Source organism: Narcine bancroftii, chromosome 7 (assembly GCF_036971445.1).
Source record: "Narcine bancroftii isolate sNarBan1 chromosome 7, sNarBan1.hap1, whole genome shotgun sequence".
Taxonomy (NCBI): domain Eukaryota; kingdom Metazoa; phylum Chordata; class Chondrichthyes; order Torpediniformes; family Narcinidae; genus Narcine; species Narcine bancroftii.
The window spans coordinates 2,157,739-2,174,555 of NC_091475.1; the positions used below are offsets into that span (position 1 = coordinate 2,157,739).

The 16,817-nt window shown below is 37.3% G+C and overlaps 1 protein-coding gene across 8 annotated transcripts in view; it reads left to right on the top strand.

Moving 5' to 3' along the window:
• The window catches only part of LOC138738384 (syntaxin-binding protein 5-like), a 267,977-nt gene that overhangs the window by 197,976 nt on the left and 53,184 nt on the right, over window positions 1-16,817 (top strand). For all 8 annotated transcript variants that reach the window (XM_069888457.1, XM_069888459.1, XM_069888460.1 and 5 more), the window contains one exon: window positions 9,095-9,166. In XM_069888457.1, the coding sequence (XP_069744558.1) occupies window positions 9,095-9,166 (72 nt within the window). The remainder of the gene's footprint in view (window positions 1-9,094; window positions 9,167-16,817) is intronic.

A 16,817-nucleotide genomic window follows, 5' to 3' on the forward strand; every position in this document is an offset into this window, starting at 1 on the left:
CTTGTTTTCCCAAAATGTATTTATCGAGCATCCAAAACAATTTTGTGCAATTTATACAGATGTACATTGTGCTCCTTTTTTATAAAAAAACAGAAAAACCAACATTCATGTACATACACAAGCGTTCACATACACCCTCAGATACACACCCGGATCACCTTGGCATCTTTGTTGACAGTATCATTGGTATATTTCCGATTGTACTGGTACAATTTTTTTCAACTCCGAAAACACTTGTAATTCAGAGCAAGAACACATCAAGTGTGGCCATTTATGAACAAATTTTCTGATGTACCCTCTTAATATGTATTTGATTTTCTCCATTTTAATAAAGAAACTGATATCCTTGATCCATTGTGTAATAGAAGGGAACCTATCAGACTTCCAGTGTAACTAGATTAGATGCTTGGCAAAAAGGGATGTAAATGCTATCACGTCTTTCTATGGGAATTTTGGGAGTTGTCAGAGATTTCAAATATTGCAGTCAATGGGCAGGGTTAAAAATTGACTTTAAATATTTTGGATTGTGTGCTAAAGGCCCTGCTCCAGAATCCTTGTATTTTGGGGCACTGATAAAATTTGACTTGGGTAGCAAGGACAGCCATTACACTGATTCCATTTGTCTTCTATTTCAGGATAAAAGGCTGACAGTCTGTATTTAGAAAAGTGTACCCTGTGCAGTATCTTGAACTGAATGAGACCCAAGCGAGTGCAGGAGGTGGTCAAATGAATTCTCTCACGAGCCTTTTCCCACAGTTTCTCCTCAATTTCCATTTCCAATTTTTCCTCCTATTCTGTCTTTATTTTGGAAAGTGAATGACTTTTAATTGACAGAATAGAGCTATAAATTTTTGAAATTGTCTCTCTCACTCCTGGATTAGCTGATACTAGGACTTCCCAGATCTTCCAACAAGATCTTTGGCAGGTAACTGAGAAAGACTTTGGGAAAGACTTCAAATTAAAATGTCAAATCTGAAAGTAGCAAAATAAGTGTGATGTAGATAAGGCATATGTGTGTGACAGAGAGGTGAAGCAGCTAAATACTCGGTCTGCATAAAGATCTTGAGGACATTTGAAACCTTAGTTTGCCATGTATTAAAAAAGGATCAGTGACTGAAGGTGAAAAAATGTGATTGCTTTTTAAGGGACCCTGAACTGACGCTGCTGCTCACTTTAAGTGACATGAATAATAAATTTTGATTCTGATTCCATTTGAAACCATCTGATTAATTTTTCTTAATTACTTTCTAACATTCATTGCATCATGACTTTTTAAAATCCATATTTGACTTCTGATAGAGTTTCAACTCGAACCATTGACCATTCATTTTCTCCCACTGATGCTGCTTGACTAGTTGAGTTCCTGGAGCAGTTTGTATTTGCTTCAGATTCCAGTACCAGTGTGCCAAGAGTTTGCTTCAGGAAACCAGGTTTGGAGATGGGACAACTGGTGCTGGGCACAGTCTTATGAAAATTTCGGTGTCATGCCGCCTAATTCTCCTTCATCAAGACAACCTTCCTATATCATTTGCTCCTCCAGAATAGTGGTCTTCTTGTTGAATTTGGCTTGATCAATTTATACTAATTATGAAAACTTATTTATCAGTTTACAGTTCCTTTAAATCAGGGATGATATTCTTCTGTTTCCCTAGGCACATAACAAATTTAGAAAATGCTAGAAATGCTCAGCAGGCTAGACAGCATCTGTGTCTAGGGAAACTGTAAACATCTTTGTCACAACTGGGAATGAGAGGAAATAAGTTAACTTTATGTTTCAGAAAAGTTGGGGAAGAATGAGTTCAACAATGACAGTATGAAGGCGGAATTGTCATGAATAGGTCATTCAGTTGATGATTGAAGATGGTAGTTGGAATGTGAGAGTACAAATAAAAGAACGAGAGAAGTTGGCAAACACATGACTACAGGCATGCCCAGGAGGTTAGGTTATGCAAATGGAGAAACAAAAAACTGAGCTCATCTCACAAATGGATGACTTGAGATAGAGAAAGTGAGTTACTTAAAACAGTAGAATTCAGTAATGAGTCCAGAAGATTGGAAAGTGCTCAGAGAGATGAGCTTCTGTAACTCAGGCTTTCATTAGGTCTCATTATAAGTGCAGAGAGATGGGCTGGAATGAATGCAGAATTAAAACAGCAGGTAACGGAAAGTTCATGGTCACCCTGATCACAGCTACAGAGCAAAGTGCTCGTTCATCCAGTATATAGAGTAGATCACATGGTGAACACCAGATGCACTGAAATTTAAATAAATTGTTCTTCATCCAAAAGGACAATTTGGAACCCTGGATGATGGAAGAGGTAAAAGGGCAGGTGTTGAATATTCTCAGGTTGTGTGGGAGAATGCTGAAGATGGGCAATGGCTTGTGGGGATGGAAGATTTCTCTCAAAATCTTATTTTACACTAATATTAATTTCTTATCTCACCTCAATAGTAAATCATTACCAATCCTACAAAGAGTTATTTCATAGTTATGATTTTAATTTCCTTTTGGTTCTGTTCTTTTCCTCTGGTATTGATTAAAATACCATTTTCCCTCATGAATTTTGATTACGAGTGGTTGTTTGTTAAATTACTTATCTCCATGAATCGCTCACCAAATTTTTAGTTTAAAAAAATTTCCCATTGCTACTTCGACATGTTTACTTTTGGTTTTACACCTATTTGCTATTCACTTGCTAATCAATGTATCAACATGAATATTTTAGGTGTCTTCTCTGAGCCTTGTACGAAACAGCAAGAAGAAGACTATTCAATCCATTTTGCCTAGCAAGGCTCTTAGAATGAAATTTCAAATTAGGTTTGTTCCCTGCCGTCAACAAATACCTAGGTTAAGATGCCATTGACTTGAAGGAATCTCTTGGCTATGATGTCTATATACTTCTTTTGTCCTTGATGTTTCTTGGTGATAGAAATTAGGGATGTGGAGGTCATGGATGAGCAGGCAAATTGTGGCAATCCAAGGTGTAGATAGTACAAATAACAGCCACATTGCAGCTGTGGTGGAGAAGTTGAATGTTTAAAGTGATGGACAAAGTAGCAATCTGTAGCCCCTTTTCCACTGGCATCCCAGTTAATTGGCTGTGCAGTCTCCCAGGGTAGGAAGCCCTTTGTGCCATTTCCACTGGGCCACCCTTAAATGGGACACTAATTTCTTTTCCACTAAACACACTCATCTCTGGGAATTGGAATGTTCTGTCTTCAACTGGAAATGGGTGACTTTCTGCTGTCCCTTTTCCACTGGTTTTATCAGCACGTCAGAGTCAACCAAATGCCGGGGATATGAGTAGGGGTCGAGGTGTGAAATAACGTCATTTGACACCGCAGTTTGGACAATGTTCCTTTTCCACTGGACCCTGTCCCAGTAAATTCCCAGTTAATTTCTGGGACAGGGTGCCGTGGAAAAGGGGCTAAACAGACCACCTTCCCTTGAAGTTTTGGAACTTCATTCATGCAGACAATTGAAGATTAATCATCATTTATCTGACATAGGTTGTCGAAATACTTTTGGCATCAGGTGTTGAGTTGTTCAGTGCAAGATGCCCAGCTTCTGGACTTTATGCGGCTGATTCAGCTAAGTTTCTGATCAATAATGATTGCTGGTTGTTGATAGTGGGAGAAGTAGATGGTGGTACTGCCACTGAATGTCAAAAATAAGTTTTTACAAGTTTGAATCTCTTGTTGAATTGGTCATCACTTTAGAGAATATGTCTCTAGTTATCACATCAGCATTTTGATATATAGCCATGGAAGTTTACAGCACTAAAACATGTCCTTCAGCTCAACGTGTCCCTTCCAGCTAAGTTGTCTACCTAAGTTTGTTCTATTTGTCTGCATTTGGCCCATCTCTCTAAACCATTTATATCCATATACTGTATGTATCCACATCTGAATGCCTTTTAAATGTTACAGTTAGACCTGTCTCTATCATTTCCTCTGTGTGGAAAAAGTTATCCCTATAAATTATTTCCCTCTCATTTTAAATCTATGACCCCCACACCCAATGTTATGTTCCTGTAACCTGGGAAAAAGATTGACTCTTTATCTGTTCCCTGGCCCCCACCCCCAATAATTTTGTACACCTCTATATAATCACCTTCTGTTTCGTGTGCTTGGGGGAAAAATGTCAGCCATCCCTCCTTCTTGTCATAACTCAAGCCTATCAGTCCTGGTATCATCCATGTAAACCTTTTCGGACCCTCTCCAACTTATGAGATCTTTCCAAGAGCTAGGTGACCAGAAACGTGTAATACTCATAATTTCACCAAAATCTTGTACGTTTGTAACATGACATGCCAACTCCTGTACTCAGTGCCCTGACCAATGAAGGTGCATGTGCTAAATACATTCTTCACCAACCCACCCCCCCCCCCCCACCGTGTCCTCACTTTTAAGGAACTGTATACCCTTACTCCTAGGTGTCTCTATTATACTACACTCTTCAAGACCCTAATATTCACCGTAATTCCTGCCCTGGTTTAGCTTATCAACCTGCTATAATCTCAGATAATCTTCTTCACCATGATTTTGGTGCATCCACAAACCTGCTAACCATACTAAAGTCATTGTAATCCAAGTCATTAATAGTGATTAAAATCAAAAGACCCAGCACCCATCCCTAAAGCACACAGACTTTCAACCTCAATAACAACCCTCTATTCCTATCCTCTGACTCTTGTTATCGAGCCAACTCCGTATCCAGTTGAGCTACTTACCCTGGATTTCATGTGATCTGTCTGACCTTTTGGACAGGCATTAGGGACCATGTCAAAGGCCTTGCTGAAGTCCATGTGGACAAGATCCACAACTTTGCCCTTACCAATCCTGCAATTAAATTTATGGCATTTTGCTAAGTGAAAAATCCAAGTCTTGGTTTTGTTGCATTGTGGACATGGACTTCTTCATTTTCCATGAAGTTTTGTGCTCCCTGGTACCTAAAAACTTCTTTTCTTTGGTCCATCTTTGAATCAAAGTTGTGATGAGGTCTGGTCCTGGCAAAACATCCACTGAATAATAGTGAACAGACTATTGTAGAGCGAGTACCGCCATATCATTCTGATCACATTAAGTAACCCTGTGCAGTTTATTGGTGAATACATTGTGCTTGATGGCATTGCTTTGAATTCTTCCTACATTTTACTGATTATTGAAATTAAACTGGTTTGGCAGTAATCAGATAGATTTCAATTGTCTTACTTTTTATGAGAAAGACATGGCTGAACAAATTTTCAGATTGTTGAGTGGATGCCAATGTTGTAATTGTATTGGAAGAACTTGACTAAGGCACAGTTAGTTCAAGAACATGACTACACCTGGGCTATTGTCTGCTTCCATAGCCTTTGCTATAGCCAATGTTCTCAGCCTCTCCTTGATATGGCATGGAGTGAATTGAATTGGCAGTCACTGACTTCTGTGATCGTGGGGATCTTAATAAGAAAGCCAGGATGAATCACCTGTTGGGTAATTCTGTCTCAAATGCTTCAGCCTTTCACACTTACATGCCATTGTTCAAGATGGATATTGTTGGAGGATGACTCCCTGTACCTCATAATTCTACATTAATGTGACTGTATTTAAAAACTTAGAGAGTACCAACTGGTTCTAATTTCTGATTTTCCAAAAAGACAGGCACCCTGTGCTAATAGGAAGTGACTTATCAAAGGAAATGTCTTATAATGTTAAAAAAAACCCGGCGTAAGTATGAGCATTGGGAAAACAGCAGAGTTTAGCAACAGAGGGCTTGAGTATTATTAATAAGGAGCTGGAAGTAGAATATTTGAGTAAGCTGGAAACTCTTTTATAAAATGACTATTGATGTCGAAAAAGAATGGAGACAGAATGAGACCACAGGAATAAGATCAACAAAAAAGTGGGAAATAAATTCAACCAATATTTTGCACCTGTTTTCACAGAAAGCATACAAAACCATTTGGAAAGGAGGGAGTAAGAGGTTAGTGTAGTGGTTAGCACAATGCTATTAAAGTGCCAGTGACCTGGGTTCAAATCCAGTGCTGCTGTGTGTTAGGAACTTGTACGTTCTCCCCATGTGTATGTGGATTTTCTGCAGGTGCTCTGGTTTCCTCACATATGGGGTTTGTAGGTTAATTGGCCACATGAGTGTAAGTGGGCAGTGCTGTTGTGTGGGCCAGAAGGCCTGTTAATATGCAGCATTTCTACATTTAAAAAAAAATGATCATTTATGCAATTGCACTTTAGAGCTAATCAAAGTCAAAGATCCTCTACTGTCGATCTTTCATGAGGTACTTGTACATGACCACTTGTGAATGTTAGTTCGGCTCCCAAGATGTATCAGGATTGAAATTGCCTTCCTGGAAATTGAATGCAAAGATCCAGAAGAACTTGTGTGACTGCAAGTATTGGGCAGGATACATTGTAAATGGGAAGTGTTCAGCATATAGATAGGTGAAATGCTGTTTGATAGTCCAGGTAGCCAGGCCCTGACTTTTCAACTTGATATTCAGAAATGTTCAAAAGCTATCAATAAAGAAATCAGTTTAAAGTATATATGTGATGAAACTATTGCATCATTTACATAGAAAGCATTGAAAGTACATATTAAAAGAACTATAACTTGCCTTGTCCTCCTTCCTCACCACCAAAAGCTCCAGTCAAGTGAGAGGGCTGTAGCCTTCCAGCAAGCAGCTACATCACCAACTTTATCCTAGGAATCCCAAACAATTCTAAGGATGACACAGCAGCACAGCAAGTACAACTGCTTTTTCACAGCTACAGTGTCCCAGATTCAGTTCTAACCACTGCTGCCGTTTGTGTAGTGGGGGGGGGGGGGGGGGGGAAGTGGCAGTGCTGCCACTTGCGTGGACCTGGTAGAGCGCAGAAACAGCAGTGTTGGTGGCTCTGTACAGGCATTAAATGGCCTTTTTAAGAAGCTGATAGAGTTTTTAAACTAAAATCCTGCAAGTCTGGTCTGTGCCCAAGACTGCAGAGCTTGTGCTTGGCAGCAGTCACGAGAGTTGGAAGATAACCCAACAGAACAGTGACCACAGGGGGCAGACCTGTGGTCGGGATGCATGCATGGGCTGCAGGCCGCTGAAGACTGCTCATGAGAACCAGATATCAGAATTGGGTTCAAGAGTGTGCTGAAGGCAAGAAGTCCTGATGGGCCTCAGTCACTGAAGACTTCCTGATCATATTGGAGGTTTGGATCTGGGGCTTGGATTGCTGATGTCTGTGGGAGAGCTGGAGGTGAAATCATAGTTACACAATGACTCTGAGGGGACTCTCTTCTGCTTTATCTTTATCTCATTCTTTAAGGGGTGCCAGCTGATTAATGGTGACTCTTTGTCTGCCTTACGGCAAGCAAAAGGTGATTTCATGTAATATTGCAGGTTCTGTACCATTACAGGACAATAAAGGAATCTTGAATCTTGTAAGTTGCATGTTCTTCCTGTGACCCTGTCAGTTTTCTCTGCACTTCCCCGCCCCCTCCCCCCACATTTTATCCAATTTTCTTTCATGTCCAAAAATATGCATTGTTGTTAGGCTAATTAATTATTCTAGTGTGTAGGGAAGTTGATGGGAATTTTGGGAAAATAACATACAATTAATGCAAAATTAGTGTAAGTGGTTGCTTGATGGTTGGCATGGACTTAGTGGGCTGGAAGACCTGTTTCCATGCTGTATTACGCTGTGAATTGGCTGGCAGCATACAGGCAAGTGTTTGTAATTATGATGGTCCCATACCTAGTCATTTTACTGATAATAGCAAGTTAATAAATGAAAGCACTAAGTAAAGTAATATTTTGGCTCTAATTGACATGGAGGTAATAGTAAAAACACAAGTGACTGGAGAAGCTCAGCAGGTCAAACAGTGTCCTTTATGTAGCAAAGGGAAAAATAGAGAACCGATAGTTTGGTTCTGTATCTTTGCTTTTGCTACATAAAGAATACGTTTGACCTGCTGAGCTTCTCCAGTCTCTTGTGTTTTTACTTCAATCACAGTGTCTACAGAATTTTGTGATTTCCTAAAAAGGTAATAGAATGTCCTCCATTTCTGCCTTAGAATAAACAGTGAATTTTGTTTCAAATCTGTTTGGTAAGTATGCTTAAAAAGACTGAACAAAAAATTTGGCAACACCCATTTTCTGATATACAGGGCAATCAGGAATAACCCCTAAGCCTTAATTGAGTGTTCTAAACATTGCTGCTTGGGTCTCTTCCATTTGCAAAACAATTGGGATTGCATACGAAGATTGATAATTGAAGAAGTGGACAGTGTAGAGGAAATAGGAGAAACCAGTTGATATTCTATTGTGGTTTTGGATAAATCATTCCTATACTTCTTGGCATCACATATCTAAGAGTTCCACCTTTATGGTGGTTGCCTAATAGGTGATGTTTAAAGTTAGTATGGTAAGTTTAACTGACCGTCATGACTCAGGGTGGGCTAATATTACACAGGCAGTCGCAAAGAGCTACTATGTTTACATGGGCCAGTTTTATGTCCAAGTGTTGACTTGCATTGAACAGCACTTTGGAAATTACAATTATAATCATATACAGTAGTATGCATTCAAATGCTAATCATTTTAATAACAGAAAGTGGAAATGATTGTGCCTTTCTCACCAAAAGCAGTTCATGTTTTCTTGTCGATTTCACCCTATTCATTTGATCTAATGCACAAAGGTTCTGATATTCAGAATGCAATGTTATCTATAAGTTGTGTCTTGAAACATAATCATTGTCGTTTTCATATCAGTAAAATCATTTTTAAAAATCATTTGTTGTCCTTGGGTGCTGTAGAATCAAAAATGTTGAGCATTCATTCATCTGAATTACTCTGGAGAAGATTTTGACAAATAATTTGTTCCTTGCTGGTCTGAAGTATAAAGGCATCACGTAAAATATTTTGAAAAGGCTCAGCACTGAAACTTGCTTTTGATGGGTATAAAGAAAATACAGTACATTATTTTGAAGAATCTCACCAAAAATGCCTTTTCACTTTGGCATCCTTTAATAATTTTCATTATTGGTAACTGTGTTGAAACTATTTTACTTTTAATTTGATGCAAAATATTTATGCATTTCTGTTCCCAGGCTTGACTGAACTTGTGGATAGCCCTGGATCACTAGAGATTGAACGCTGCAAATCACCCACCTCAGGTAGAGGTAATCAGTTTCTGTCCATTTTTACTTTGTGGATATTTGTATCCTAGTTTTGTTGTTTCATTGCATCTATGTTATATATTGAGCAAAGCTCTTATATCGCTAACATTACAACATTTGCTTCAAATAGGCTGTAATTTGATGACTTTACAGCAAAGACAATGACAGAACCTTGCTTGATCAGGTTTATATGTTCAAGTCCACTTTTATTGATAAGAATGTTATTGATTAGAAAGTTTTTTTGCTTTCTAAATCATAGCTGTGGTTTCTTTAGAAAATCAAGAATTTCATTGTGAAATTTGCAGTTAAATGAAATAGAAATGTTATCGATGTTGGACTTCCTTCAGTGATATTTTTCAATTATTACTTACTACAAAGGAAAAACAAATTAGCATCATTTCACCAAAGCTTGTTATTGGTGTAACTCAAGGTTTGCACAGAATTAACTTTTCTGAAGACAGTTTTGGCAGACCATGTGCCACATGTGAATGAATAAATCATCAGTTATAAATGGTTCTCTCAATGGAAGAAAAATTCTACAAGATGTAAATAAATACAGTATATATGATCCTCTTTGCTAGTATTCCCTTTCTCCCCCTTCAAGTGCTCTTTGCTGTCAGGTGTAAGAGCTACATTGAATATGTTGCTTATAAAAGGAATCTCACAGGATTCGACAAGGTGAGCGAGTTTATATCTAAATTGTATACCTATTAATTCAATCATATCTTTACCGTTCACTACAGCCCCATCACCAAGCTGCTAACTATCTTTATCAATCTGTGCTGAACCATAAAAATGATGTACCTTGACACAGACATGGAACAGAAACATTGTGGCAATTTAGAATGATACTGTATTAGAGACCAAGGTATTCCAAGGAATTATTGAATCTTCCTTGCCCTTTGACACGTGCAGTGGCATTGCTGGAATCACTCTATGGCCATCTGCAACACTCGCCCACAATCTTTATTTGTTCAGTGTTACATCATCATAGTTTAAAAAAAGTGGAAGCTTCACAGATCTTGTCACCCACCACTTTTCAGGGGCAGTGCAGTAGCCCTGCTATTGCCCAAGTGCCAGGAAGACTCTTGAAGACTATTGGAACGGTAGTATCCAAACCTCAAATGCACTTCTCTGAGCTTGCATAGCAGCAAGCCAAGTTTACAAGGCACAAATCAACAATTTCACTACTGCACTCGTGATTCAACACCTGGGCTGCACTGAAGACTGAAATTCCTTCCACTTGTTGCTTGTGGTGGTCATTGTGAATCACCATCATTTACAAGAGAGAGGGAAATATTGGTAATGAATATAAAATTTGTCTGCCATGACTGAATAATTGTATATATAATTAGTGAGTATGTGAAGTCTATGTGTAGTTGCAACAGTAAATGAGTTGGTGTGATGTGACTAGAGATACTGCTTGCAAGGATTATTGCTAGTTGGAAGTGTATTAACTTGAGGAGTGTGTGTATTTCATTATGCATTCATTTGTTGGTGACTTTAATGATGTGTTTGTTCATTGACCTTGAAGTCATTAATCAAATAGTTAAAAAAAGGTAATGATATCTTAAAATGCTTGAAATCTAAATAAAATTTTTAAAAATACTGGGAACACTCAGGATATCAGATAGTATTTGTGAAGAGATAAACATGAGTTAAAGGTTCAAATTGACTGTCATCAAAATAAATGAAATTATTCTTGGTTACTGCACACAAATGAGGAATTTCTTCAGCCCTTCAATCCTTGCCTAAAACCTGTATGTGAAGGGCAATCGATCAGACTCAGATTTCCTATGCAGCACCATTTCAATGAACTTTCATGTGTATTTGAATTTCAATTCCTTTGTACTTATTACATGCATTTATCATACTTGTGACAAAATTATGTATATTAAAATAATTTTAATGTGTTACTTCTTTTAAATCCAGTCACCTAAACCGGTTTGAAGCAAGAGACAGTTTGCATCATGTTGAAAACAGCAGTACAAGCCTTCGGTTTGTCTCTCCCACTACAGATTTGAAAGAGGAACCCAAGTCACCTTTTTAAAAAAAATTAGGAATATGCAGCAGGTTCGGGCTACCAAGATACTATTTTGGAGAAGGAATTCTTCCATTTTTGTGGCTGATGTTTCTTTTTCATCCAAAAGCAGAGCAATTTTTTCCCAATCCTTCCCTTGCTATTTGTTATAGCTGTGATTTTTTTCGGACATGCAGCGATGACAGCACTTGATTTACAAATTTGCTCTTTTACAAGGTATTCCAAAGAATGTAGAGTTGTTCATTAATTATTTGGACAGTTGTATTGGCTTGTCAAAAAGATAATATATTTGTAATCATACATGTAGTTTGGAGTATGTTATTTTGTCACCTGTGGAGAATTACATCTTACAAAATAGTAAAAAGATGCTCGAGTTGAGATATCCAGTTATATCTTAAGAAAGCAGCCTAGGATGGGTGTGGAATTCCCAAAGTAACAAATCGAGTGAGAAGGATACCTTTGAAAAATAGATATTGAAAGGAAAGCTGGTGAGAGGTAATGAAATAACACTGGAGGTAAACAGTAAATTAATTGGAGGAAGTGACCTCTTTTAGCGCTGCAACTTTTCTGTGACTGTAAATAGAAAAGACATCAGCTTCGCAAAGATGAGAGGAATAAAGCATGTGACAAAGTACGAATAAAAAGAAAAAAAAACAGGAATGTAATGGGAGTATAACCATATAACCACTTACAGCACAGAACAGGCCAGTTCGGCCCTACTAGTCCATGCCGTAACAAATTCCCACCCTCCTAGTCCCACTGACCAGCACCTGGTCCATACCCCTCCAGTCCTCTCCTCTCCATGTAACTATCCAGTCTTTCCTTAAATATAACCAATGATCCCGCCTCAACTAAGTCTGCCGGAAGCTCATTCCACATCCCTACCACCCTTTGCGTAAAGAAATTTCCCCTCATATTCCCCTTATAATTTTCCCCCTTCAATCTTAAACCATGCCCTCTAGTTTGAATCTCCCCCACTCTTAATTTAAAAAGCCCATCCACATTTACTCTGTCCCTTTTAAAATCTTAAACACCTCTATCAAGTCCCCCCTCAATCTTCTACGCTCCAGAGAAAAAAGCCCTAGTCTGCACAACCTTTCCCTGTAACTCAAACCTTGAAATCCTGTCAATATTCTTGTGAACCTTCCCTGTACTCTCTCTATTTTGTTTATATCTTTCCTATAATTTGGTGACCAAAACTGTACACAGTATTCCAAATTTGGCCTCACCAATGCCTTGTACAATTTAATCATAACCACCCTACTCTTGAATTCAATACTCCGATTTATGAAGGCCAACATTCCAAATGCCTTCTTCACCACACCATCTACCTGAGTATCAGCCTTGAGGGTACTATTTACCACAACTCCTAAATCCCTTTGTTGCTCTGCACATCTCAATAGCCTACCATTTAATGCATATGACCTATTTAGATTTGCCTTTCCAAAATGTAACACCTCACACTTATCTGTCTTAAATTCCATCAGCCATTTCTCAGCCCACACCTCCAGCCTTCCTAAATCACCTTTTAACCTACGGTAATCTTCCTCACTGTCCACAACACCACCAATCTTTGTATTATCCGCAAACTTGCTTATCCAATTCTCCACCCCGACTTCCAGATCGTTAATATATATATAACAAACAATAGTGGACCCAGGACCGATCCCTGAGGAACCCCACTAGTCACCGGCCTCCAATTGGACAAACAATTTTCTACCACTACTCTCTGACACCTCCCATCCAACCATTGCTGAATCCATTTCACTACCTCCTTATTTATACCTAATGCCTCCACCTTTTTTCCTAACCTCCTGTGGGGAACTTTGTCAAAAGCTTTACTAAAGTCTAAATAGACAACATCCACAGCTTTCCCTTCATCAACCTTTTTTGTAACTCCCTCGAAAAACTCAATCAGGTTTGTCAAGCATGATCTACCCTTGACAAAACCATGCTGATGACTCCCTATCAATCCCTGTACCTCCCAATAATTGTAAATACCATCCCTCAGAACACTTTCCATCAACTTACCCACCACAGACATCAGACTCACGGGCCTATAATTCCCAGGTTTACATTTGGACCCTTTCTTAAACAGCAGAACCACATGCGCCACCCTCCAATCCTTTGGCACCACCTCCGTGACCAGTGACATCCTAAATATCTCTGTTAATGGCCCCACTATCTGTCCACAAGCCTCCCTGAGTGTCCTTGGGAATATTTTGTCCGGTCCCGGAGATTTATCCACCTTTATCTTTTTGGAGTAGTTGATGGTTAATTGTGAGAAGATGGGTGAATCAAATTCAAAATAGGGCAAGGTGTAAGAAAAGTCTATTATGAAGAGAGTCATCAGTTTTTACATGCTCACTAAAAACTGTGACCAATAAACCTTTGTAAATTGAAAAGAATGACTTTTATTTATTTTTCATCAATAAAGCTCAATGCCAGTAGTAAATGTCAACAATGCAGAATTTACATGTTCATCCATTTTGGGTCAAGAATAACATATATGATTTTCAAAATGCTGGCCTAAGCTATTGAGCAATCCCACTTGTGGGATGCTGGAATGCAGAACAGGTGAAAAAGGCTGGAAGAGTAAATATGGTCATTAAACTAAAAAGTGTCCATAGTGGTATCAAAGGCAATGAAGGTTCTATCAAAGAAATAATTAATAATAATGTTGTTTTATTGCACAATATAGAGACCAAAAGTTGATGCCTAGTTTTACCAAATGAAGAAAACGGTCTCTTACATTATATGCAATGACCGTATTATAAATTTTACTGCCTGCATGTTTTTGCTAATTGAAGCCAAAATGCTATTTTATAATGAGAAACAATAAGAAGGTTATCAGTGACAGTTATGTTATGAAAGGGTTACAAATATAGTAAATGTTAGGTATCAAATGGTTCAATATAATTTTCCTCATCAATTGTATTATATGCCACAAAAGTTAAAAGGACTTAATCCTAATAAGGGTTTTTGATGTGCGAAAAGAACAGGGACTTTTTTGCATTCAGTGTGGTTTTGTGAAAAGGTGGAAAGGTTTTGGAATGAACTGAGTTTATTATTAGGGCAAATTATGAAGATAAAGATACCAAAGGATCCCAGAATATTTTGACTTGGAGATATTTATGAAAAGGATATAAAATTGAAATTGGACAAATACCAAGAAAATGTTTTAAGAATGGCAATAGCAACTGCAAAGAAATGTATAACGATATCATGGAGAGATGATGGAGAAGTGTTGTTAAGGAGATGGTATAATGAGATGCGAAATGGTAGACCTTTGGAAAAAATTACATATAGTTTAAGGAATTGAGTTGAAAATTTTTATAGTATTTGGAAACCATCTATGGATTTTATGGATAATTTTCCATCCACCTCTTCTATCTTATCCACTCCTCTTAATTAGTCATTTTTAATAACAATTAATGAATGTCTATGCTAATATTATTGTACATTAAATGGTGGGTGTTTCATTTCTTTCCTTTTCTTACTTTTGGTAGGGGGATTGGGGAGAAAAATATAAAAGTATTTTTTTGTATAATTGGCTATGGATTAATGTGTTTATTCATATTTTTTCCTGTAATGATGCAAACAATTAAATAAAATTTTTTAAAAAGTTATTAGTGGATATGTTAGGTTCCAGAGTTATGATGAATGGAATTTAATTCAGAGAAATGGGAGAGAGAACAGACAAGAAAAAGGGGTACAATGTACAGCAGGATGCAGTGAAATGTCGAGGAGTTGAGAAACTAAATAGAAGTTAATACCCATAGATCTCTAAAAGGTGCAGGGCAGACAGATGAAATCATTTAAAATGTTTTCATTTATTGGTTAGATTAAAACCGAAGAGCGATGAGATTATGCAGAATTAAATAGAACTTTAGGTGGACTAGAGAATGCATATGGTTATCAACGTCACTTATTGGAAAAGATCTGACACCATTAGAGAGTGCTCAGAGGAGAATTACAAAGATAGAATTATGAATGGTGAAGTTAAATTATAATAAAAGATCAACTAACCTAGGGTTGTTTTCCAGAAGGTATTGAAAGTCACAGTTAAGTATATTTTCCATAGAAGCAGATATGGAAGAAAGAAAGAAAAATTAGAGTGGATCTGAGGCAGATGTGTTTGAGAAAGAACCTGGATGAGTACTTGAAATTTTGTAACTTAGACTTTGAACTGGGTGCTGGAATGCAGAATGAGTAATGAAAGGTGTTTTTCAACATAGACGCAATGTGCAGAATATTTTTTTTCAATACTGCAAGTTTCTTTATTAGTCTTGTATTCAATGGTGTATTTCTTATTTATTCCACAGCATATAAATATTTGTTAGGATTGCATCATTTCTGGAGTACCTCTTGATTTGATTTTTTTTTCAATATTTTTATTGGTTTTATCAAATAAATGTTACATAGGTACATGATAATAAAATAAAGCAATAAAATAAAGTATTAACCAATCAGATATCTAGCAATACAAATAGTACTGTAATTATGTTCCGTTAAAAATAAATAAAAAGAAAACCATTAATTATTTAAATATCAATCTCCTCCCTTTGGAGGCTACTGGCTGAACACAAACAGTTCACTACTAATAATAAGGAAAAAAGAAGGAAAGCATTGAGTTGAAAAACCAGAAACTAGTTAGTCTTACAAATTTTGAAAATAATTAAGAACCCCCCCCCCCTCCCAAAGAAACAAAGTTAACATTCATTTCACTTGTGGAACAACTAATTTTTTCTAAATCAGACTTGCTATCTTATCAAACAACCATTGAGTGGGAGGGACAGCATCTTCCATCTTCTTAATATGGCTCTTCATGCAATAAGGGAAGTGAGGGCAACTGCATGGGATGTGAAGCAGTCAGAATTAAACCAGATGGCCCACTTATTCCAAAGAGAGTAATAAAAGATTTGGAGTCAAAGTAATATTAAGAACTAAAGACAAAGTACGAAATACCCCTTCCCAAAAATTGGAAAGAGGAGGACATAACCAAAATATATGATCAGTGGGCTTTCTTCAGTTATACATTTATCATATTTAGAAGAGAGATTAGAACAGAATTTAGCCAATTGGACTTTGGAATAGAGGCCCCAGTGCACGACCATGAACTGTAATAATGAATGTTGAGCACAAAAAGAGGATGAATGCACATGTTTCAGAACAGAATTCCATGTAGTTTCCGAAAATAGTTTCTGTTCCCATAGATTTTTAATTCTGTCCAGGGAACTGTGCCTAGAATTTAGAAGTTAATCATAAAGGCCAGATGCCATCTCTTTATAATTAGGTTGAAAATTATAAATCATGCCCATCATATTAGGTTCTAGGTCTTCAGGGAGCTTCAAAATTAGAGAATTCAAAAAGCTCTTAACCTGTAAATAATGAAAGAAGTGATGTTTAGATATTGTGAATTTGGTGGATAATCATTCAAAAGAGGTCAGTAGAAATATCTAAAAAGGAATGGATACTTAAATTTAATATCTTGAACCAAAGGTTTTATTTTTAAAAAAAAAAAGAATTGCCTAAAATGGGACTAATTAATAAAAATCTGTGGTACCCAAAATATTTCCTAAGTTGAAACCAGATTCTCAATGTCTGTCTAAC